Source organism: Ipomoea nil, unplaced genomic scaffold (assembly GCF_001879475.1).
Source record: "Ipomoea nil cultivar Tokyo-kokei standard unplaced genomic scaffold, Asagao_1.1 scaffold0980, whole genome shotgun sequence".
Taxonomy (NCBI): Eukaryota; Viridiplantae; Streptophyta; class Magnoliopsida; order Solanales; family Convolvulaceae; genus Ipomoea; species Ipomoea nil.
Window position 1 is genome coordinate 485,006 of NW_017617408.1, and position 22,777 is coordinate 507,782.

Consider the following 22,777-nt stretch of genomic DNA (forward strand, 5'->3'; position numbering starts at 1 on the left):
TGCCTCCTTGTGTTCCCTATTTATATATCTAAGAGTCTTACTTAGGCCTAATTACTATAGGTTTGCTAACTCTATTTCTTTTGGGATTAAGGATTGGGTTTAGGGATAAGGGCCCATGGACTATAGTGGGCCTCCCTAATTAATTGTTGTGATTTAATTCTTTCTCTTAGGTGATTAATTAAATGATTTAATTGGTTTTAGGGGTCGTAACACGGGGTGTTACACTCTAGACATACGAGCTTGATATCACTCCAAGCTTTGTTGCGCTTGCAGACGTTTTTCATCCAAGGCTTCTAACTCAGCCAAGCGTAGCTTAACATTCTCTTCATCAGTAAGACCCTCCTGTATAGCCAACCTTAAGGAAGGTATTTGGCGCTCTAGAGGCAAGACCGCTTCCACACCATACACCAAAGAATATGGAGTGCTTTGAGTAGGTGTGCGGTATGTGGTTCTATACGCCCACAAAGCTTCTTCCATTCTGTCATGCCAGTCCCTTTTCGATTTTGAAACCACTTTCTTCAACAAATTGCATAGGGTCTTGTTAAAAGCTTCAGCAAGCCCATTCGCAGCTGCATAGTAAGCTGATGAGTTTCGCTACTTAAAGTCAAAAAGCTTGCAGATCTTGTCCATCAACTTGTTGTCAAAGGGTTTCCCGTTATCTGTTAAGATATATCGCGGGATACCAAATCGATAGACGATGTGGACACGGAGAAAGTCTGCAACATTTTCTTTCTTCACCTCCTTCAATGCCACGGCTTCAGCCCATTTTGAAAAGTAGTCGGTGGCAGCTAGTATATATGCGTGCCCTGCAGATGACTTAGGCGTAATTGGGCCAACCACATCAAGTCCCCAAGCATCAAATGGCCAAGATGTAACTGTTGGGTGTAGAGGTTCTGGTGGCTGATGAATAAAGTTTGCATGATATTGACAAGCTTGGCACCTTCGAGCATAGTCTATGCAATCCTTTACCATTGTAGGCCAATAATATCCCATTCGCTTAATGTGGAAATGCAACTTGGGATCGGATTGATGTGCACCGCAAACCCCAGAATGAGCTTCTTGCATAGCTTGTAAAGCTTCCTCTTCCCCTAGACATCGGAGAAATATTCCATCAAAGGAACGACGATACAATATATCTTTATAGTAGATGAAGCGAGGAGTTCGACGCTTTATATCCACCCTTTTACGGGGATCTTCATGTAACTTTCCATCAGTGAGGTAGTCAATTAATGGTTGCCTCCAGTCGTCTTTGCCTATATCATACACTGAGGCAGTAGGGAGTTCAACAGTTTCATCAACTGAGCCGTCTTCATTAAGGATTGGTGGAACCACCCACCTTTGACATACTTGTATTCGGGCTGCAGGATGAGCAATAGTTGAAGCCAATGCGGCTAAGGCATCAGCTTGCTTATTTTCTTTCCTCGGTACATGTTCAATTGTGACGTCCCCTAACCATTGCATGAGTATCTTTGCATAGTTGTTATATGGGACTAACTCCGCCTTTTTCACTTCATATAGACCCAACACTTGGTTTATGATCAACTTTGAATCTCCATAAATGTTAATTCTTAGTTGCTTCATGTCAGCCGCTATTTCGAGCCCAAGTATCAATGCTTGATACTCAGCAACGTTGTTTGAACATTGCTCGGTCAAGGTGAATGAATATGGAAACACCTCGCCTTCCAGAGTGACGAAGACAACTCCAGCACCTGCCCCCTCTCTATGCGAAGCTCCATCAAAGTACATCTTCCATGGGGGTAGGATTTCAATGACAAGCAACATCTTCATCAGGCAAATCGTCAGACAACTCCCATTCAGCAGGTATTGGATGGTCTGCTAAGAAATCGGCTAAGGCTTACCCTTTGACAGACTTCTGCGGCACATAGATGATTTCAAATTGTTGGAACAATAAGTACCACCTTGCAAGGCGGTCAGAGAGCACGACCTTCGCCATAACATACTTCACCGGGTTCGCTTTGGAAACAAGTCGGATTGTATGAGCCTCAAAGTAGTGCTTAAGTTTTTTGATGGCGAACACAAGTGCCAAACATAGCTTTTCAATTGGGGAGTACTTTAACTCGTTCGGGGTCATCATTCTACTAAGATAGTAGAGAGCATTCTCCTTCCCTTTGTTATTTTCTTGAGCAAGCAAGGCGCCCACAGAACAATCTTGGGCGGAGATATAAAGGATCAACGGGCGACCATGAACAGGAGCGGTTAGCACAGGCGGCTTCATCAAGTATGACTTGATACTCTCAAATGCGCTCTTGCATGCCTCGTCCCATATGAACGGGATGCCCTTTTTCATCAACCGACTAAAAGGTCGACATCTTCCTTCTAGGTTTGATATGAACCTTCGGATGTAAGCCAACTTCCCTTGTAAGCTTTTAATCTCATGAAGGTTTCTCGGCTCAGGCATCTTCATTATGGCGTCAATCTTTGCTTGTTCAATCTCGATGCCCCTGTGTCGAACAGTAAACCCGAGGAACTTTCCAGCAGCAACCCCGAAAGCACATTTCAAGGGGTTCATTTTGAGTTGAAACTTCCGTAGGCGGTCGAAGACTTGCCTTAAATGCACCAAGTGATTTGTGCGCAATTTTGACTTCACAACCAGGTCGTCTACGTAGCATTCGACCATTTTATGGAGCATATCATCAAATATTGTTTGCATAGCCCTTTGGTATGTAGCACCTGCATTTTTCAAACCAAAAGGCATTACTTTGTAACAGTAAATGCCTTTCGGCGTTCGGAATGCAGTTAAGTCTTCATCTTCCGGCGCCATGCGGATTTGATTGTAACCGGAGGAGCCGTCCATGAATGACAGGATCTCATGCCCAGTCACGGCATCTATCATTAACTCCGTGATAGGAAGCGGGAAGTCATCTTTCGGGCATGCCACATTGAGGTCCCGAAAATCTACGCAGACGCGGATCTGGCCATTCTTCTTGCGCACAGGCACAATACTGGATATCCAGGTTGGATATTTAACTTCACGAATGAAGCGAGCCTCAATAAGCTTATTAACTTCTGTTTCAATTGAGGGAATGAGCTCGGGGCGGAAACGTCGTTGAGCTTGCTTAACCGGGCGACACCCCTTCTTCACTGCTAAGCGGTGCACAGCTACCTTTGGGTCTAACCCTGGCATCTCCTTGTATGTCCATGCAAAGACATCAATATATTCTTTCAGCAATGTGACATAGATTTCTTCATCTTCATCGGATAGGAGTGCGCTAATGAAGATAGGACGAGGATTTTCAGGCGTTCCCAGATCAACCTCTTTTAATTTGTCCACCGCGGCTCGTACCCCTTCTTCTAACTCATGGGGTGCATCTTCTGCATCTTCCCCCTCAATCGGGGTTTCATCACATAAAGTGATATGGAAAGATGATGCCACCTCTTCCTGAGTGGTTGGTGGTACATCATCACTTGAGCCTACGCTTTCCTCATTCTCTTCTTTATGTAGACGAGTGTGTACAATGGTCTCCGGTTGGACTTTCAACACTTCACCACATGAAACATGAATATATGTTTCTCGTCTCATCCGGGAAGGAATCATGCTTCTAAGCTTTTTGAGGGGCTCCACTTCAGCAGGAACATTGGCACTGTCTTTAACAACTTGGACAACCCCAAGTCGATCATGCATTGACTTTCTCTTTAGGGCTTTAGGACTTGACCCCAGTCTATCAAAAACTGAGCGTCGAGAGTCCGCCTTACCAATTCGGTCGAAGACTTCTTTTTGTCTTGCCCATTATCACTGGTAGGAGTGAGTTTTGGGTCATACTCGCTTCCCTCCGCGGAGATACAATTACTTGCAGCCCTGTTTATGAGAATTCGCACTGGTTTAGGAGGGACATAGCCCAACCCTTTGCGCGTTTGAGGTTCTTGATGACTTGCCTTGCCTTTACCACTGGCTTCTGGGATAAGCTTTCCCAACTTCTGTGGCTCGTTGGGGTTATAGCCAGCCTTGGCTAGAAGCTTATAAGCGTTAGGGTCGAAACCCTCGGTACGTTTGGCGGGGAATATTTGGCCCACTTTATCACCACATTTCTCCTCGGATGATTTTGCTGCATCTGTTTTGAGTGTATCAATCCTTGCAAGCGGGAATATGAGTTTTGTGTTGTGTTGATCTCCCTCTACAACTTGTTTTCCCTTTGACTTTGATTGGGAAGGTGGATCGTCATTGTTTCCCTCAATATCTTCAACAATAACTTGCCTTTTAATGTAGAACTTTGCATCTGCAAAGTAAGACTCAGCCTCTGTGAAAGGGCTTTCATCGGCGACAACCTTTTCAACTACGCCGTTCTTTTCAAACATGAGGCATTGATGCCAAGACGAGGGTACCACCCCATTTTCATGTATCCATGGCCTTCCAAGTAACAAGTTATAAGATGCCCTTGCATCTATGACGTGGCAGAGGACACCTGAACTCAGACTTCCAATTCTTAAGTCAAGTCTGATGATGCCGATTGCTCTTTGACCTCCTTGGTTGAAGCCTTGTATCATTAGACGACTTTGGGCAAGCTCGTCTGTAGATATACCAAGGTCCTTCACAGCTCGGAGGGATAGGATGTTGACAGCCGAGCCTTGATCAACCATAATTCTTTTAAGCCTTTGCCCACGGGTATAGCCTTCAACAAATAGTGGGCGATTGTGTGGCATGCCTCCAAGTAACGAGTCTTCATCCTTGAAGGTAATTTCTGTGGAGTAGGAAGTAGCCTTATGCATTAGCACTTCCTCATCCCCGATGTGTTTAGGAGATGAACCTTCCCCTCCGTCTTTTGGCTTGTCATTCGTATTTAGGCAGGAGCTAGAAGTGCCTGCCCCTTGAAGATCAAATCCCTTTGGCATATATTGAGCCAAAGGAACTGGTGCACGTGGTTGTTTGACATGTCCCTTCGTCTTTGATTTGCGGGCATGGGTATTTTTTGAGGTTTTCTCAACCCAACTTTTCACTATGTGCTTTTGATGCTTCACAGGCTCAAATTTCTTCTTTCTATGAGTGACAATCACCCATTTACCTTCGGATGCGTTATCATTCCGCTGCGGTTCTGAACTTTGACCGACAGCGTGCTTAACAATGAAGGTGAGTGGACGTTTCCGTTGTTTCCCATCTTCCTTTTCAGTACATAGCGGAGCGAACCGTCCGGGTGTAATCGAGATTTGATTTGAGCTTGCTTTGGCATCGGCAAGCTCGATTTTTCCATCTCTGGCCAGTGCCGTTACTTTATCTTTGAAGATAAAACACTTCTCAATCGGATGACCAAGAAGACGATGGTACTTGCAATAGTGTGGATCATCCACCCTTGAAGCTTCCTCAGGACGTTTCATTTCTGGCAACTCAATGAGTCTAAGTTTGAGTAGCTCATCAAACATGGGAGATACATCGGAATCCATGAAAGGATAAGTCTTCTCCTGCCTTTCTTCAATTGTCGGCCTTCTACCACCCCTTGACGGGCCAGAAAATGGTCTTGGCCTAGGCCTTTCAGTTGCCTTAGTGAAGACTGTCATAGGAGTAGCCTTCACATTCATCACTTCTTTCTTTTCCTGCTTTGGAAAAGGTTTGTTCCACTTTTTAACTTCTTGTTTTCCAGGTGCATTGGAGGAGCTAGGCAAGTTCAATATGTTGAGCCCTCCGCTGGCTTCGATGCTCAATTCCATGTCGTGAGCACGACTGGATAACTCCTCAAAGGACATTGGCTTAATCCCTTGTAGGATATAGGAGAGTTCAAAGCGCATTCCTTGGATGCACATCTCAATTGCAGAACTTTGGGATATTCTTTCTTTGCAATTGAGGCATAGTTCCCTCCACCTTTCGATGTAGGTACCGGCGCGTTCACCCTTCCATTAGCGAGTAGTGGTGAGTTCCAAGAAGCTGACCGTTCTCCTTGTGCTATAGAAACGAGTTAAGAACTCACGTTCCATATCATGCCAGCTATCAATGCAGCCGGGCGCGAGGTCAGTGTACCAATCAAACGCAGTTCCCTTTAATGAACGGACAAACTGCTTTACCAACAGATCGCCATAAGTCCCTGCATCATTGCATGTTTCCACAAAGTGGGCAATGTGCTGTCGGGGATTTCCTTTGCCATCGAATTGCTGGAACTTAGGAGGTTGATAGCCGTAGGGCAATTTCAACTCCTCAATTCTTTGTGTGTAGGGCTTAGCATAGGAATATGAAGGTTGGCCTTCATCCAACTTGCCTTTGATGGCCCCCATTATGTAGTCCTTCAACTGATCCACCGGTATCATGCCTTCGGTAACTGGAATAGTTTTCTCAGTTGCAGGTAAGTGGGAAGCAGCTTCTCCTACCACATGGCTAACATGAGGTGGTGGTGATTGCTGACCAACCTCTTCTTGCCCTTCAGGTTGCTTTCCTGGAGCACTGCTTCCTTGCTCCTCCATGATGCTTTCTACCCTATTATCGAGGGTGTTAAGCCGTTTCTCTTGATTTTGGAGAGTGTCAGTCATTCCTTCCAGAGACTTAGCAATTCTAGCTAATTGCTCCTCCACAGACTCTGTGTTTGTCGCCATGGCCGGCATGACGTTGTAGACATGCGACCACTCAGGTGCAGCCTTCCATAATGGATGTGGCGGAGTTACGGGGGAAGTGCTCCTGCTACTAGCGTTCCCTTGCATAGAAGTTGGACTACCCCCATCGGTAGCTCCCCTGGGAGAGGGTGGACTTCCAGCAAAAGCAATTGCCTGTGAGGCAGCAGGGGCCTTGTTGAGCCTTCGAACCACCCGTCGTGCCATGGACTGAGGTTCAGGCACTTGGACCCCCAAATCCTTTGCGCGGTTCCTTGTCAGCGGACCTTGCGTTTTCTGGGTAGTGCCAGAGCTAGCTACGGGCGTAGACTTGGACTTGGTAGCTTGGGCATAGGTCCTCCTGAACATGGGATTGTTCGATGCCATTTGATGCGCAGGTAGAGATATAGTAGTAGAGAGATGAGAGGCAGAGCTGTCCCACTGGGCGTGCCAAAATATGTAAACGCAAAAAACTGGAATTGTATATATTCAAAATTCAAAGTATCGGTTACAAGTAGTATGTATCAATCAAGAAGGAGTACAATCTCTGTATATGAGAAGTCCTCTGATTCTCTACTAGAAGTATGCTTATTAGAACTGTGCTGAATTCGGAATATGCCGAATTGGAAGTGTGCCGAGCTCAGGGTATGCTGAACTTGAAGTATGCCGAGTTCGGGAGTATGGCCGAACTGGAAGTATGCCGAGTTCCTTGTTGGAAGTGTGCTGAGTTCAGAGTATGCTGAACTGGAAGTATGCCGAGTTCGGGAGTATGCCGAACTGGAAGTATGCCGAATTCGGGAGTGTGCCGAATTGGAGTAGTTCCTTGCTAAAGGGCCTCCGGAGTTAGTAGCTTGTTCCTCAGTGAAGGGCTAATATGCAGCTTGATCTTCAAAGAAGGGCTTCCGGTGTTCAAGTGGCGTGTTCCTTAGCGCAATATACGCAGTATATATAACTGCGGGCGTGTTCCAGACGATGTCCCGGCGAGATTTTGGCAGAGCTTCGATATGCAGATTTCCAGCTCCAATTCTTGAAAATGAAACCACTATTTATAGTGGTGAGTGTGAGGGAAAATCTCCAACCAACTCTTAATTCCTTATTTAATTTAGTTTCTTTAATTAAATTAAGGAATGTACCGGGACACCATTGTGTCCAGGTTCATGATTTCATTAAATTTTCAAATGATATCAAATATTCAAACTTCCCAAAATTATATAATCCACATATAATTTTGATGGGCCAAGACCAACTCAAACCCACTAACTAGGCAACCCAATTCATCCAAGCAGCCTAGTCCAACTTGATTAAATATTTCATCATCTCGGGCTGAACAATCCAACATCCAATTACATTTAATTAAGTAATTAAACCAATTAAATATTTAATGGGTCATTTAATTAACCCAATTAAATAAATATTAGTCCAATTAGCCTAATTAAAGTAATTAATTTTATAATTAAATATTCACCACGGCCCAATAACATCATTCAAATTTTTGATGCTTACAAAGTACATCTAACATTATAACTTATGCGAGCCTAGAATTTGAAATAGTAATTTCACTGTATAAGTATTATATTTTAGTGGAAAAATTATTAGGTAGACCATGGTCCACAAAAATCAGTGCACCATAAATAGAATTAGAATGAAAAAGTAGATTTCACTAAGTAGAATCTAACAAATTAATTACACATAAGAAAAGAAATTTAACTATTTTAATGAAAAATTAGAAATTGATATTAAAAAGTAAATCATATGAAGACAAATTAGTGAAATTACAATTCCACTAAGAGTTCTATGGACCATGAGTTACATTATAATTAAATTTACAATGAATGTATATCAAATCATCTTAGGGGATTTACCGTTAGTGATGTTACTCAATGGTGTGATATTTTCAGACAAACATCCTCTAAGGGGAATTGTGGAAGGATTAGTTGTCGTACGTTGGTCTTTAGCTTGAGCAGCATTATTCGTAAAAGATGAGTTGCCGAAATAATGTGCTGTGATATAAAATATAACATTAAATTAAGAAATAATTCCAATAATTATAACTCGAAACAATTCAGTACACATAACATAAATATTTTTTCAATTGCACAATATTAATATGTAATCGAATAGAATTATGTAGACCATAGTCCACAGAAATTTGTGCAACCTAAATAGAATTAGAATGTAAAAGTATATATCATTAAGTACAATCTAATCAATTAATTACACATAACTAAAAAAAATTAACTATTGTAAAGAAAAATTAGAAATTGATATTAAACATACTATACATTATAATTATAACATTTAATTTGACAAACATCGCTTAACAATTAAAAGTATAAGGATATTTAAATTACAATGAATGTATATCAATTCATCCTAGGGGATTTACCGTTACTGATGTTACTGAATGGTGTGATATCTTGAGACAAACCACATCCCAAAGGAATTTGGGAAGGATTAGTTGGCGTATGTTGCTCTTTACCTTGACCAGCATTAGTCCTTAATGATGAGTTGCCAAAATAATTTGTTGTGATTTAAAAAAAAAAAAATTAGAAGACTATAATAACAACAGTAATTACAGCAGTTTAAATTTTTTAAATTAATCACACCTAACGATATTAATTATGTTAGCCTACAAGTTGAAATTGTAATTGCTATAAATAAGGGTTACCTAATAAGTGGACCAATTATTAGGTAGACCATGGTCCACAAAATTTTGTGCAAAATAAATACCATTAATTAAAAAGTATATATCATTAATACCAATCAAAGTATTATTGTAATAATAAAGTATTCTATGCAAAGTGGTATGGTCCATTACTTACATTATAATTATACAATTTAATTTCACACACATAATTAAAAATATAAGGTTTTTTAAATTCACAACTTGGGTATATCAATTCAACTTAGGGGACTTACCGTTAGTAATGTTACTCAATGGTGTGATGTTTTGAGACAAATACCCTCCAAAAGGAATGCGGGAAGGATATATTTATTGCCGGAGGCTGTTGTTTTCCTTGAGCAGAATTATTCCTTGATGATGAGTTGCCCAATTCATTTTCTGTGAAATAAAATCTAACATTAAAATAAAAAATAATTCAAATAATAAAAAATCGTAAATATGAATTACACATAACACAACTAATAGTACAACATTAATTTCTAATTGTTCAAGATTTGACTAACATTTATGAAGAAAGTAGTCGTTGTGACACTAAACACACCTAACGGATAATCTAATTATGCTAGCCTATAACCTGAAATTGTAATTGCTATAAACAAAGATTACAGTTTAGTGGACAAATTATTAGGTATAACATGGTCCACAAAATTGTGTGCACAATAAATACCATTACAATGAAAAATAATATATCTAATTAATTACACATAACACTTCAAAATTAAATAATATGAAGACACTATATATATATATATATATATATATATATATATATATATATATATATATTTATTTATTTATTAATTTATATCTATAAACTATTTAAATCTATTTATCTATTTATATAACAATATATATATATATATATATATATATATATATATATATATATATATATATATATATAAAATATTATATGTTTGTTCGGTCGGAATCTTCTGAGAAGAGGAAGAAGGGTGAATACCCTTCTCCTTCGCATGTCTGAACAGATCTGTTTTTCACCCTCTCAAAACGATATTCCGATCTCTCTCTGTCAAGCCTAAATCTAGATCAGTCCTTAGTCGTAATCTCCGATTCAACTGTTCTTATTGAACATTGCTTCCGGAAAAATTGTAGTCGGGTCTAGATGAGCATCGCCCCGATTATCAGTACATAATCGCGATCTTTCATTTCTGTGAAAGATCGTAGTGTTCAACAATGGTAAATGGTGACAATCGCGATGCAGTGAAGCTAATTTTCAACTACTAAGGTTAGTATGCATTAAATTTGCAGTCAATTTGTTTAGGGTTTCCTATTTTTCATTGTTGTTTGTTCTAAACTTGATCTAATTTTCTGGATCTAAGCATGCATATCCACAATCATAGATAAAATCTCTTAATTTCAGATTTGTATGATTCATAGCAATTAGGGTTCTAAATCGTATTCTTTGTAGTGTTGCTCTAAAAACACCCAATTGAAATTACTGTTAACTGTGTAAATATCATGTTCAAAATGCTATAGCTATATTATTATTCACACAAACCCTAACCTCTAATCGACTTTAACATGTTGTTTTTCATGGACATACTGGAATTATTTGAGGAGATGGAGAGCATAAACAGAATCGCACAGGAAGAGGGATGCTACAATGCAGCTTCATTTCAAGTATGAAAAAGATAAGTTTCGAACTTACCTTTATTTACCTCACTTGGTTTCCTTTTGATGCCTATAATTGTTGACTTAGTGATTTTCCTCATTGCTCTGTCTATTGTGTGTACTTGAAAATGTAGATGTGAATTGTCTATTTGGCTGGGGTCTGAAACTGGAGAACTGTGTTGGTAGTTAGATGGGGCATCTTTCTTTAGATGGGTTCATTGTAGTTTATTTAACTTTTGCCTATATTTTGAAAATAGGATTGGAACTGAAGAGTTTTCTCTTAATAGTAATGATAGCTGTCCATCAATTATATTTAATGTTTAGGAAATTTGTTTCTTTCCCTAAGAATGATTAACTTTTACTTAACAGGCCAATAATTCCATTGTCTTCTCAGTTTTTTAGTTAACACAGTAATGTTAATTACTTTACAGATCTTGAATTTAGGTGCTGTTATCTAATTTCTTTCTAAATGTGCTAGCAAATTTCTTCTATACTGGTGTTGTTATTATTTATTCAGAACACAAATTCTAACCTTTTTATTTGTTTTTTTATTCTTTTTAGAATGAAATTATTCAAGCTCTAGAGTAATTGAAGAGCAACAAGCAGAAAATAAGCACTATGGTCATATCAGCAAATAAGTTAAGACTCTATCTTGATTTGACGTACTTTAGATGACTTTGTATTGTTATACTTGCATAGTTTGTAAGTTTGTTCACTTTACTTTGTAAGGCAATAGACAATTTGATTTAAAAAGACTTTTTTCAACAAATGGTCCTCAAGTATAGACCAAGTTCATCTGTTTTTACTTTCATTGTTGTCAATTTGTTTAGATAAGTTGTAAGAACATTGAACACATACTTTGATTATTTGATTCTACTAATCTTCAATTCTCTGTTATGCCAGTGTATCCTTTTCCTCTTGGTCTTGTTATTAAATATTTTGAACACAAATTCTAACAATTTTTTTTTTGGTATTGTTTTTAGAATGAAATAATCCCAGCTCTGGAGTAATTGAAGAGCAGCAAGCAGAAAATAACCAAGCAATCAAAGACCACTAAAAGCAATATGGTCATATAAGCAAATAGGTTAAGACTTTATCTTTATTTGCCTGTCTTTAGATTAGTTTGTATGAATATACTTGCATAGTTTGTAAGTTTGTTCACTTTACTTTGTAAGGCAATAGACACATTAAATAAAAAAAGTCTTTTTTCAACAAATGGTCCTCTACTTCTTTGATATCTAGATCAGTATAACACTAATGCAAAAAGTTTTCCATTACTTTGTTTGACTTTGGTGCATTGTTTGGTTCTATATAAGTATAGAAGTCAGTAATGTTAACACAGTAATGTTAATTACTTTTTTTTTTCTCTTTGGTTAAAACTGGTATAATGTTCTTGTATATATCATAATATTCTTTAAATGTGTTTTATTGGAAGCAACAACTTTGTTTTATTAATAATAGACACATCGAATAAAATGTCTTTGTTCAACCCATGGTCCTCGAGTATTGACCCAGTTCATATATTTTTATTTCTAGTGTCTTTGATATCTGGACTTTGGTGCATTGTTTTATTCTATATCAGTATAGAAGTCCGATTTGTGTATGATCAAATTATTTTTCTAATTAAAGGAGATTCTCATTTTTTTTGTTAACACAGTAATTTAAATTAATTTTTTTTTTTCTCTTTGGTTAAAACTGGTATAAGTTTCTTCTATATATCATAATATTCTTTAAATGTGTTTTATTGGAAGCAACAACTTTGTTTTATTAATAATAGACACATTGAATAAAATGTCTTTGTTCAACAAATGGTCCTCGAGTATCAACCAAGTTAATCTATTTTTATTTCTAGTGTCTTTGATATCTGGACTTTGGTGAATTGTTTTATTGTATATCAGTATAGAAGTCAGATTTGTGTAGGATCAAATTATTTTTCTAAATAAAGGAGATTTTTATTTTTTTAGTTAACACAGTAATGTAAATTACTTTACAAATATTGAATCTAGTTGCTGTTATCTAATTTCTTTTTAAATGTGCTAGAAAATTTTGATGGATACCAGCTTGGACATCAGGTGCTTTGGAGAGTTGCAAACAGAGTAAAAGAAGATTTTGCAAATAGGTAAGTGGAACTAACTCTATTTTTTAGGCACAATGTATGTATATATATAAAGTCTTCGAAGAAGATTGTAAAATTAAAATAAATTATTTACTATACAAACTTTTCTCTCTATCCCTACGTATTAGGGTTTCGATATTCATCCATGATTTCTAGGGTTCCGGCTACGTTTTCCGGCGAGTGACTTCCGCGACTGGAAGCTGCGTGCGCTTCGTCTGGCTGTCTGCTACTGATGGACGTCCAGGAGATAATTGAGGGCACAGCCCATATCGCGTTGCAAGATGAGGAGGTGGGGGTGCAGTTCGACGAGGAGGTTGATGGCGGGGAGGTGCATGGTGGACAACGTCTTACATGGGATCTTGTAGGTCAATTCTTGATTGACCGGAATCTCAAGGTGGAGATTATGAAGAGGGTGATGGCTTCAGCATTGCGCCCCTTGATGGGCATTGAGATCATTGATGTGCGTCCGGGGCTGTATTTGTTTACATTCTTTGACGAGGCAGATCGGCGTCGGGTATTGGAAGAGGGGCCCTGGGCATTCGAGAATGCGTTGTTCCTTTGTCAGCCATTAGAGGGGGATGAGGATCCGGCTACGATGGAGTTGTGCACTGTGGATTTTTGGGGTCCCGGCGGGTTACTGTACAGAGAAGACGTTGGAGAAGGTCGGGGATTATGTGGGCGTATTCCTGCGTATTGATGACCGGAACTTCGCTAGACCGTGGTCAGAATTCTACAGGGTTCGGGTACGTCTTGATGTTGCGAACCCTATTAAGCGACGCATGAAAATGGTGCTGCGTGATGGCACATGGGCGTGGGTTGATTTCAGGTACGAAAGGTTAAATGTTTTCTGTTATTGTTGTGGTAAGTTGGGGCATGTGGACAAGTTCTGCTTGGAGGCTCGTAGGTCCTCGTTGACGCCAGAGCAATATGTTTATGGTCCGGGTTTGAAGGCGGGGGGAATGGGGGCAGCCAAGGTGCTGGGGGACAAATGGTTTCGGCTTGGGCAGGAAAGGAGGAAGGAAATAGGCTATGGTGGTGTGGCGGAGGGAAGGGGGTCGCAGAGGGGTGCACGGGCTGGGGAGGTTGCTGCGGAGAGGGGTGGTGGTTTGGGACAGCGGGGGGTGCGAGTTGAGGGTGTAGGGGCTGTGGGAGTGGTCGACAGTATGGGGTTGAGGGGGGTACGGAAAGACGGGGAGGTGGAGGTGGATGGCAGTATGGGGCGGGGACTGTTGAGGAATGAGGTTTCGGGTATGGGAGTTGAGAGGGTTGATAGGGTGGCTGATGCGGTAGAAGGGGAGGAGAGGGGTGTGAGGGTGGATCCGAAACAGAGGCGGGGGCCGGGTGGTGAGGTGGTGTGCGAGGTAAGGGCTACGCAGATGGATACGGATCATGTTAGTACGGTGGGACCTGGGGACCAGGCCCACCTCTCTCAATGAGTACCCTTTTTTGGAACTGCCGTGGCTTGGGCAATCCACGGACAGTTCAGGAGGTGGTGGACTTAGTGTCCAAAAAGAAGCCCGAGTTCGTGTTCTTTATGGAAACTATGGTAGACAGGAGTCATGCAGAGAGGCTACGAGTAAGATTGGGTTTTGAAGGTTGCTTTGCGGTGGATAGTGATGGGCAGAGAGGGGGATTGTGTTTTTTATGGGCCAAGAATAATGGAGCACATTTGATTAAGTATTCGTCCAATCATATTGATTTGGAGATTTCGTTGCCTGATAAGCCGTTGTGGAGGTTGACTTGTTATTATGGGTATCCCCAGAGGGACAGGAGGAGGGCTGTATGGGATTTCTTCGTTCACTCAAGGGGGTTTCTGACTTACCGTGGGTGGTCGCGGGGGATTTCAATGATTTGTTGATGCAGTCAGAGAAAAGGGGGAGGCGGCCGCATCCTGTTGGTTTGATTGAGGGGTTTGCTGAGGCTCTGGATGACTGTGGTTTGATGACACTGCATATGATTGGGTACCCTTACACGTGGGAGCGTGGTAAGGGGACTGTTCGCTGGGTAGAGGAGTGTCTGGATAGGGTGGTGGCAAATATGGACTGGTTACAGGCTAATGATAGGGCGAGGGTCTATAATATTCGGACTGACTCGTCAGATCATTCTGCTTTGTTTCTGGATATAAGAGGGGTGAATCATGTGGTGAGGCCCCGGGGTTTCCGGTTTGAGAATGCATGGCTGCTGGATGGTGGTTGCAGGGAGGTGGTGGAAAGGGAATGGTCTAATACTCCGGGTTTGGCTTTGCAGGCTAGGCTTGGCGTGTGTGGCCGGGGTTTGAGGAGGTGGGGTGGTGATCGCCATCATAAGTATGGGAAACGGGCTGAAGGGATTAAAAAGGAGATGAATGCTTTACGGGGCAGTCGAGATCCAGCTTCTTTGGCACGGTTTATGCAGCTCGATGAGAAATTGAGTGTGGTCCTAGCTCAGGAGGAGGTTTACTGGAGGCAGCGTGCTAAGCAGCACTGGCTTCAGGGGGCTGACAAGAATACTAAGTTCTTTCACAAGTATGCCACGTACCGGAAGAAGAAAAACGTGATCCAGAGACTGAAGGATGGGGGTGGTGTTTGGAGGGAGGGCAGTGCCCTGGATGCAGTAGTCACTGACTATTATAAGCAAATTTTTACCTCGGGGGGAATCCGGGGTTTTTTAATGTTGATACCCTGCAGTCTTGTGTGACCAGAGAGCAGAATGATGATTTGCTGCATCCCTTCGAGCCAAATGAGGTGCGAAGTGCTCTATTTTCTATGGGCAAGGATAAATCTCCAGGCCCGGATGACATGAATCCGGGCTTCTATCAGGCCTTCTGGGATGTCTTAGGTAATGATGTTTCTGACTTTGTGCTTAATTGCTTGTCTGAGAAGTCTTTTCCTGCAAATTTGAATGATGCTAATATTGTGTTGATCCCAAAGAAATGCTCCCCTGTGTCTGTATCTGATTTAAGGCCGATAGCTTTGTGTAATGTGTTATATAAGATAATGGCCAAGATGTTAGCAAATCGCATGAAACCATTACTTGAGGGGTTGATTTCTGTTTCGCAAAGTGCTTTTTTACCAGGCAGGTTGATCTCAGACAATATACTTATTGCGTCTGAGGTTGGCCATTATTTAAGGAGGAAGCAGTTGGAGCAGGTTGGGTAGGCGGCCTTAAAACTTGATATGGCGAAAGCATATGACAGAATGGAGTGGCCGTTTGTGCAACGGATGATGTCTGGTTTGGGTTTTGATGATAGATGGGTCCAGCTGGTTATGTTGTGTGTGCAGATAGTACGTTACAGGGTGTTGGTCAATGGAAAGCCGACAGAGGAGATAGTGCCCACGAGGGGGTTGAGACAAGGAGATCCATTGTCTCCTTATCTGTTTATAATATGTGCTGAGGGCTTATCATTGTTGTTGCAGGACTCTCAGGCTAAGGGTCTTTTACATGGGTGCAGAGTGGCACGGGGGGCCCCATCAATTTCGCATCTGTTTTTTGCAGATGATAGCTTACTCTTTTTTAAGGCTAATATGCATGAAGCTCTGGAGGTTAAGAAATGTCTGGGGATTTATGAGGCTTATTCTGGGCAGGCGGTAAACTTTAAGAAATCAAGCATTACTTTCAGTCGTAATACGCAGGTGGAAGTAAGGGACCTGATTGCAGATGCATTGGGGGTGGGCCAAGCAGATGATTTTGGAAAATATCTTGGTTTACCTTCGGTTGTGAGCTGAAATAGGAGAGCAGTATTTGCTTATGTAGAGCAAAAATTGAGGCAGAGGTTCAGTTCATGGAACAAGAAGTTGTTGTCTAAGGCTGGGAAAGAGGTGCTCTTGAAGAGTGTAGCGCAGGCAATGCCCACCTACACAATGAGCATTTATTTACTTCCTACGACTTTGTGTATTGCTCTTGAAAGATTGATGAACAGGTACTGGTGGGGTCAGAGTGGTTCACAGGGAAGTATTCACTGGATGTCCTGGGACCGAATGTGCGTCCCTAAGAAGTTTGGAGGTATGGGTTTTAAACGTTTATATGAATTTAATATTGCTCTGTTAGCCAAGCAGGGGTGGGGGCTATTAACCAGTCCGGAGTCCCTTGTGGCACGCGTATTTAAGGCCAGGTACTATCCTACATCCTCGTTTTATGAAGCCACAATTGGGGGTAACCCAAGTTATGCGTGGAGGAGTATATTAGCAGGCCAGGCATTGCTAAAGACTAGTTGCAGGCGAAGGATTGGTAACAGAAGGTCCACTAGGGTAATTAATCATCCGTGGCTGCCCCATGCTGTTGATCCCTATGTAGTCTCGACCCATCCAGGTCTGGGGTAGGAGCTTCTGGTTTCGGTCTTGATTGATAGTACCACGAATGGGTGGAATAATGACCTGCTGGATGAGTTGTTTGCCCCACAAGATGTTATGTTGATTAAGCAGCTTCCTGTGAGTTTGAATTGTGATGATGATTGGTTTTGGGACAGGGATCTGAGGGGTTGCTACTCGGTAAAGGATGGATACAGGAGGATGGGAGAGGTCAACGGCCCGTGTTTGCCTGCATGGAGTAATTTGTGGAGTTTACAGGTCCCCCCAAGATGGAGAATATTTATGTGGAGAGCTTTGTCTAACATTCTGCCCACTCTTGATAATTTGCTTAATAGAAGAGTAGAGTTGATTAATATATGCCCAGCGTGTGGTTTGGAGGAGGAGAATATCATGCATGCTTTATGTACTTGCTCTTTTGCATCACAAGTGTGGAATTTCTCTCATCTGTTAATACCTACTTTTGACAACAGGAATTTCAGCCAATGGACTGATCTTTGGCTTGGCAGCACGAGTACTTATAATGCTGAAGCACGGGAGAGGATTTGTGGCTTGTTATATGACATTTGGACTGCCAGGAATGAGGCGGTTTGGAATGGTTGTTTGCCAATGCCATGTGTGGTGGTCAAGAGGTTTACAGTCAAGTGGATTTCTTGGACTACTGTGGAACAGCAACGGGGAATCACGCGCAGAGCCCATGCTACCTCCAGTTCGGCAACTATGCTAGACGATGGTGTGGTCTGTCATGTAGATGCAGGCTTTAATGGTCCGACACAGGTCCCGGCTTACGGTTTTGTAGTGTATGAGATAGATGGAACTTTTGTGGCGGCAGGAAATGGCCCTCTGAATTGCCCATATGACCCCCTCTTGGCGGAAGCAATGGCTATGTGTGAGGCTTTATCATGGCTAAGGGAGAATGGATACTCGAGGATCTCAGTGTGCTCCGATAGTCTTGTCTTAGTTTCTAGTCTTAAACATGCAAGTTCATTTCGTACTTATTTTGGTTATGTTTTGTTAGCTTGCAATCGTTTGTTGTCTTCTATGACTAGATCAGTTGTTATTCATGTTCGTAGGGGTGTAGTACAGGATGCCCATGTCATGGCTAAGCATGTAACTGCCTCTTTGGCGCGAACTACCTGGAGGGATTTACCCCCTTCATTTCTTGAGCCTGGAATGGCTAATGCAGTATAAGTTGGTTGGCTTTCAAAAAAAATATAAAGTCTTAGAATTGGAATATTATTTGAAAATAAATTTGGAATATTATTTACAAAAAAGTGTCATGATTAAATATTCTTAGTAAATTACATATATACTATTTTATAGTAGTAGTTTAACATGTAATTGGACCTATAAAAAAATCAACTACAAAGTCTAAGTTTGTTGCCAAACTATTTCCATCCTGTCTGCCTTGGCCACCTGGCATCCTTGCTAAACTTGGACACCTCTCATCCTTACTCTGAATAACCTGAAAGGAACATTAGAAAAACTGCAAAACAGGTTCTAATAGCAGTAGATACACCAATGTATTGTACTAAACAGTTAGGCAATCACTCAAAACATTTGATAAAAGTTATAAAACATCCCAAAAACTGAAATTTAATAAGTGTCACACCACAGTATTAGGAAAAGAAAAGTAAATATGTCTGGATAGTATCAGGCTAACAACAATCACTTTCAACCATCAATCTCAATTACAATTTTTTCTTTTTGATTTCTGAGTCATTCAACTTCTTCCTACTTTTGGATGATGAAAACTCATCCAAAAGTGACCTTTTAATAGCCCCAGAGTTTTCAGCATTGTCTTCTCCTTCCTTTTGTGAGGGCTGGACAGTGGCAGGACTATTCACTTCAACTCCAATCGAGTCTTCCTGTTAGTAAGAAAAGCATAAAACTCTATTAGTAACCATCATAAAAACCAATCATAGAGTTTAGGGTTTCAAATTCTTACTCCAGAAATTGCATCGGTGTTAGTTTCCTCCTCAATCATCCTAGAGATTAAGTCTTGCTCTTGATGCTCCACAAACCTGTCACCATAGGTTTTAAGCAAGTGCTCATCCCTTACAACCCTAACAACATTGAATGGGTAATTGGGACACATCTTTTGAGCAAGTTTGAAGTTGATCTTAAACAGCATCTTCATTCCAACTATAGCATCCAACTCAGGTGGCACTTCAACATCAAGCTGTTTAGGTAGGTGATAAATAACATAATTAAAAACATAGAATATAAAAAGTTTAGGAAAAAAATGTTGAGAGCCAATTATAATAATTTACCTCCTTGTATTTTGCATACAAAATAGAGGCAGGAATACCCACAAGCTTTGCCACTTCTCTATCCCAAAGCAACATTGGAGCATCTCCAGATTTGTCAAGAGCAATAACAACTATTTTATACCTAACTGTACCCATCATACAAGTCTTTTTACACTTAGTACAAAAAAGTGACCCTTCCTGTTCTTTAAGTTTCTTATTACATCCAAGTTTCAGGCATGATAAGTAGTACCAACCATCCTCAAAATCTAAACCAAGAATCTCAGCAGCCACATAGTATTCCCCATCCTATAGTATACAAATAATTTTATAAGGATATATAGCACTTAACAAAATCAGTTACATCAAATAAAAGAAAGAGTTGCTAGCTTAGTGTGTGGATTACCTCTTTAACCTTCTTAATATCATGGCAGTTAGTTACAATAACAGAAGCATTATTAAACTCACTAATGCCTGTAGAGTTTGAATGTAGTGTGCCAGTACTAAGACTTCTCATTGGAGTACCCTCAGCTTTCAACCTACAAAAACATTAGAAACTTTTTTACATATGTATTTTAACAACCTAACAACAATACTGTGTACTGGATTAAAATAGCTATCTTTTTTTTTTTTTTTGAGTGGTAGTTTACTAAAGTTAAAGAAATGCATAGACTGTACAGCATGATACTCCAATATATATACAGAGTACACTGTTTTTTTTGTTTGAATCCAGTACATAGATGTTAAAAAAAGATAAATAACATCTATGTACTGGATTCAAACTATATATAAATAACAAAAATAGGAGAAATATAAAATACGAGAAATATAAAACATAAACTTACTTTGACAAACAAAAAAATAGTGTACTCTGTATTAATAAAGATAAATAACAAAAATAAATAACAAAGATAAATGTACTGGATTCCAGAGTAGAGCCTACATTAATAAAGATAAATAACAAAAATAGGAGAAATATAAAACATAAACTTACTTTGACTTAAACTCTTGAAATTCTTCAAAATCCTCATTGAACCAAAGCTTCGTAGCATCATACGAACTGGTTATTCTCACTTCACCTAAAAAAAATTATACAAATAGATGCACTTATTTATAGATACTATGTTTTTAGAAAATAGAAGATGACAGAAAACAGTAGAGAAAACAGTAGAGAAACTCACCATCCACAACTTTAGCCCTACAGCATTGAATGACAACAATCAGTAGTTTTTTCGAATCACTATTGTAAAAAGGCAGAAGGGAAGATACATGTTCATTCCAGAGTGTACACATCATGGTGTTCTCACTGGATTAGAAACAGAAAAAAACAGAAAAGTATTAAAAAAAAAAATAAGACTGCATCATTTTCTAATGTAATCAAAGTTCATTTTAAAAAACTTACGCATTGTCTTCAATTTGAAAGTCGATTAGTTTGGTGGCCTTTCCCCCTATAATCTTGTCCACAGGATTGTAAATCTCAATTACCCTTCCAATAACATCTACAAAATGAACAAAATATTAGCAAGAAGTACTAAAAGTATAATCTCTTTTAGGACCATCTTTCGCAAGAATATCTATTAATTTAGAATCAAGGGCATCCCAATTTCTTGGATCATATATGTCAAATAAAAGCGAATCACTTGGTTTATCTTTGCGACGAACATCATCTAAACAACTATCATCATTCATATTATTTTCATTGTCGCTGTGATTCCTATCATCATTGTGCACACTATCATTCAAATTTTTCTCAATCTCACAATCATCTTGATCTTCTATATGAAGATTAGCATCTAATAATTTTTTCTTGGCATCATCTTTTTGCTCATCAATTTGAGTTTGTTTTATAATGAATTTTTCAAGAGCTCCCTTTTGAGATTGAGTTAGTTGCTCAATTCTTCTTTTCTTTTTAAGCTTATCAAACCTAGATGAATATTTTCAACAAGACATAATTATAAAATCCTATAGAAAAAAGAATTTATTTAGAAACTCTATAAATAAATAAATAAATAATCAATAAACAAAATCTCACTAGTGGAAATCATGGATTTTCCGACCACCTAAAAGTGATCTTAAATCAAATCGAAAGTCTTGTTCCGACCACTTTTGGTATTCGGAAAAACCTTTGTTGCTATTTCTGACCACTTTTTGGTATTAACTTGATTTAAGATCACTTTCAGGTGGTCGGAAATTTCATAATTTCCAGTAGTGTCTTAAATATATTATTCTGAATTCAGAATTATTAAGTCATGTCAATAAGACAATAAACAAAAATTGTGAAAAATACGTAATTTTAATTACCTGTTAAGGGAGTTAGAACTTGAAAATTTGTGTGATCAAGAATAATTGAAGAATCAGTTAAGCTGCGCTCTGCGATATGCTGAATTGTCAATTGCGAATTGCCCAATTTATTAGGGTACTGGTACATAGTTTATAGGATTTCAAATTGCCAAATTGCCAAATTGGAAATGTCTTTAATTCCTTATACTCTGAACATGCTATTGCCTAATTGAGATTTGAGAATTTGTTAATTGAGATTTTGGATTAGGAAATTTAATTATCGAATTGCAGTTTTGGTAATGTCCTTATACTCTGACCTAATTGTCCTTATATATATATATATATATATATATATATATATATATATATATATATAGATTTTGGATCCGATGAGGTTACCTTTGGCAGGTGAGGTCGTGAGGCTCGATCTTGTACGTCTATTTGTTTTTTTGGACAGATGAGATGTATTCTTCATTAGGAGCACGTGCACTGGTTTATGTGTATGTGTAGTGGCTTTGATGTCTTCTTGGTGATGTCTTTATTAGGTTGTATTAATTTATTAGCAGATTTTATGGGCTTGTGCAGTGTTAATTATGGTCGAAATCGGATGTTATGATTTGGAGCCTAACTTTGCCGTCTCTTCCCATTCCAAGTGTCTGTTCTTCTTTGTTAAGTTTGCAACTCCCTAACCGGTTATCTGCTGCGATTTGCTTCTCCTTCTCCTAGTGTTACACGGCAGTCCGATTTTCTCGTCTGGTATAACGTTCGTCATGGCGGGGTCTTCCAACCGGCGGTCTAAGCGTCAGAGGGCGGCGTCTTCTGGCGGCGTTCCAGGTATTGCGTCTGTGCTGTGGTGTTGCTTTGATGTGTTTCGTGTATGTGGGGTGTGTAATGGTGTTGCATGTCGTCCGGGACGGGGGAGGGGTTGGTTTTGGTTTGGTTTTTTTTTTTTTTTTTTTTTTTTTTTTTTTTTTTTTTTTTTAAACCGCGGGGGTTAACAACACTAGGC

At 39.8% G+C, this 22,777-nt stretch overlaps 2 protein-coding genes across 2 annotated transcripts; one reads left to right on the top strand and one right to left on the bottom strand.

The window, feature by feature from the left end:
- Nucleotides 1-246: 246 nt before the first annotated feature.
- On the bottom strand, nt 247-1,782 carry LOC109179752. Its single transcript, XM_019329248.1, has 2 exons — nt 739-1,782; nt 247-516 (listed from the first exon to the last, which is right to left on the bottom strand). The coding sequence occupies exons 1-2, from the start codon at nt 1,780-1,782 to the stop codon at nt 247-249; spliced, it is 1,314 nt and encodes a 437-aa protein (XP_019184793.1).
- Nucleotides 1,783-16,111: 14,329 nt separating this feature from the next.
- LOC109179753 lies at nt 16,112-18,430 on the top strand. The gene is made up of 4 exons (XM_019329249.1): nt 16,112-16,637; nt 16,689-16,937; nt 16,983-17,172; nt 17,284-18,430. The coding sequence occupies exons 1-4, from the start codon at nt 16,112-16,114 to the stop codon at nt 18,428-18,430; spliced, it is 2,112 nt and encodes a 703-aa protein (XP_019184794.1).
- The last annotated feature ends 4,347 nt before the right edge of the window (nt 18,431-22,777 follow it).

Coding starts and splice junctions, on each gene's coding strand:
- LOC109179753 (XM_019329249.1), top strand. CDS start 16,112: ATGGCGAAAGCATATGACAGAATGGAGTGGCCGTTTGTGCAACGGATG. Junction 16,938..16,982: donor CGTCCCTAAGAAGTTTGGAG/GTATGGGTTTTA, acceptor TTGCTCTGTTAG/CCAAGCAGGGGTGGGGGCTA. Junction 17,173..17,283: donor CGAAGGATTGGTAACAGAAG/GTCCACTAGGGT, acceptor CTTGATTGATAG/TACCACGAATGGGTGGAATA.
- LOC109179752 (XM_019329248.1), bottom strand. CDS start 1,782: ATGTTGCTTGTCATTGAAATCCTACCCCCATGGAAGATGTACTTTGAT. Junction 517..738: donor AAGCCGTGGCATTGAAGGAG/GTGAAGAAAGAA, acceptor AATTTGTTGAAG/AAAGTGGTTTCAAAATCGAA.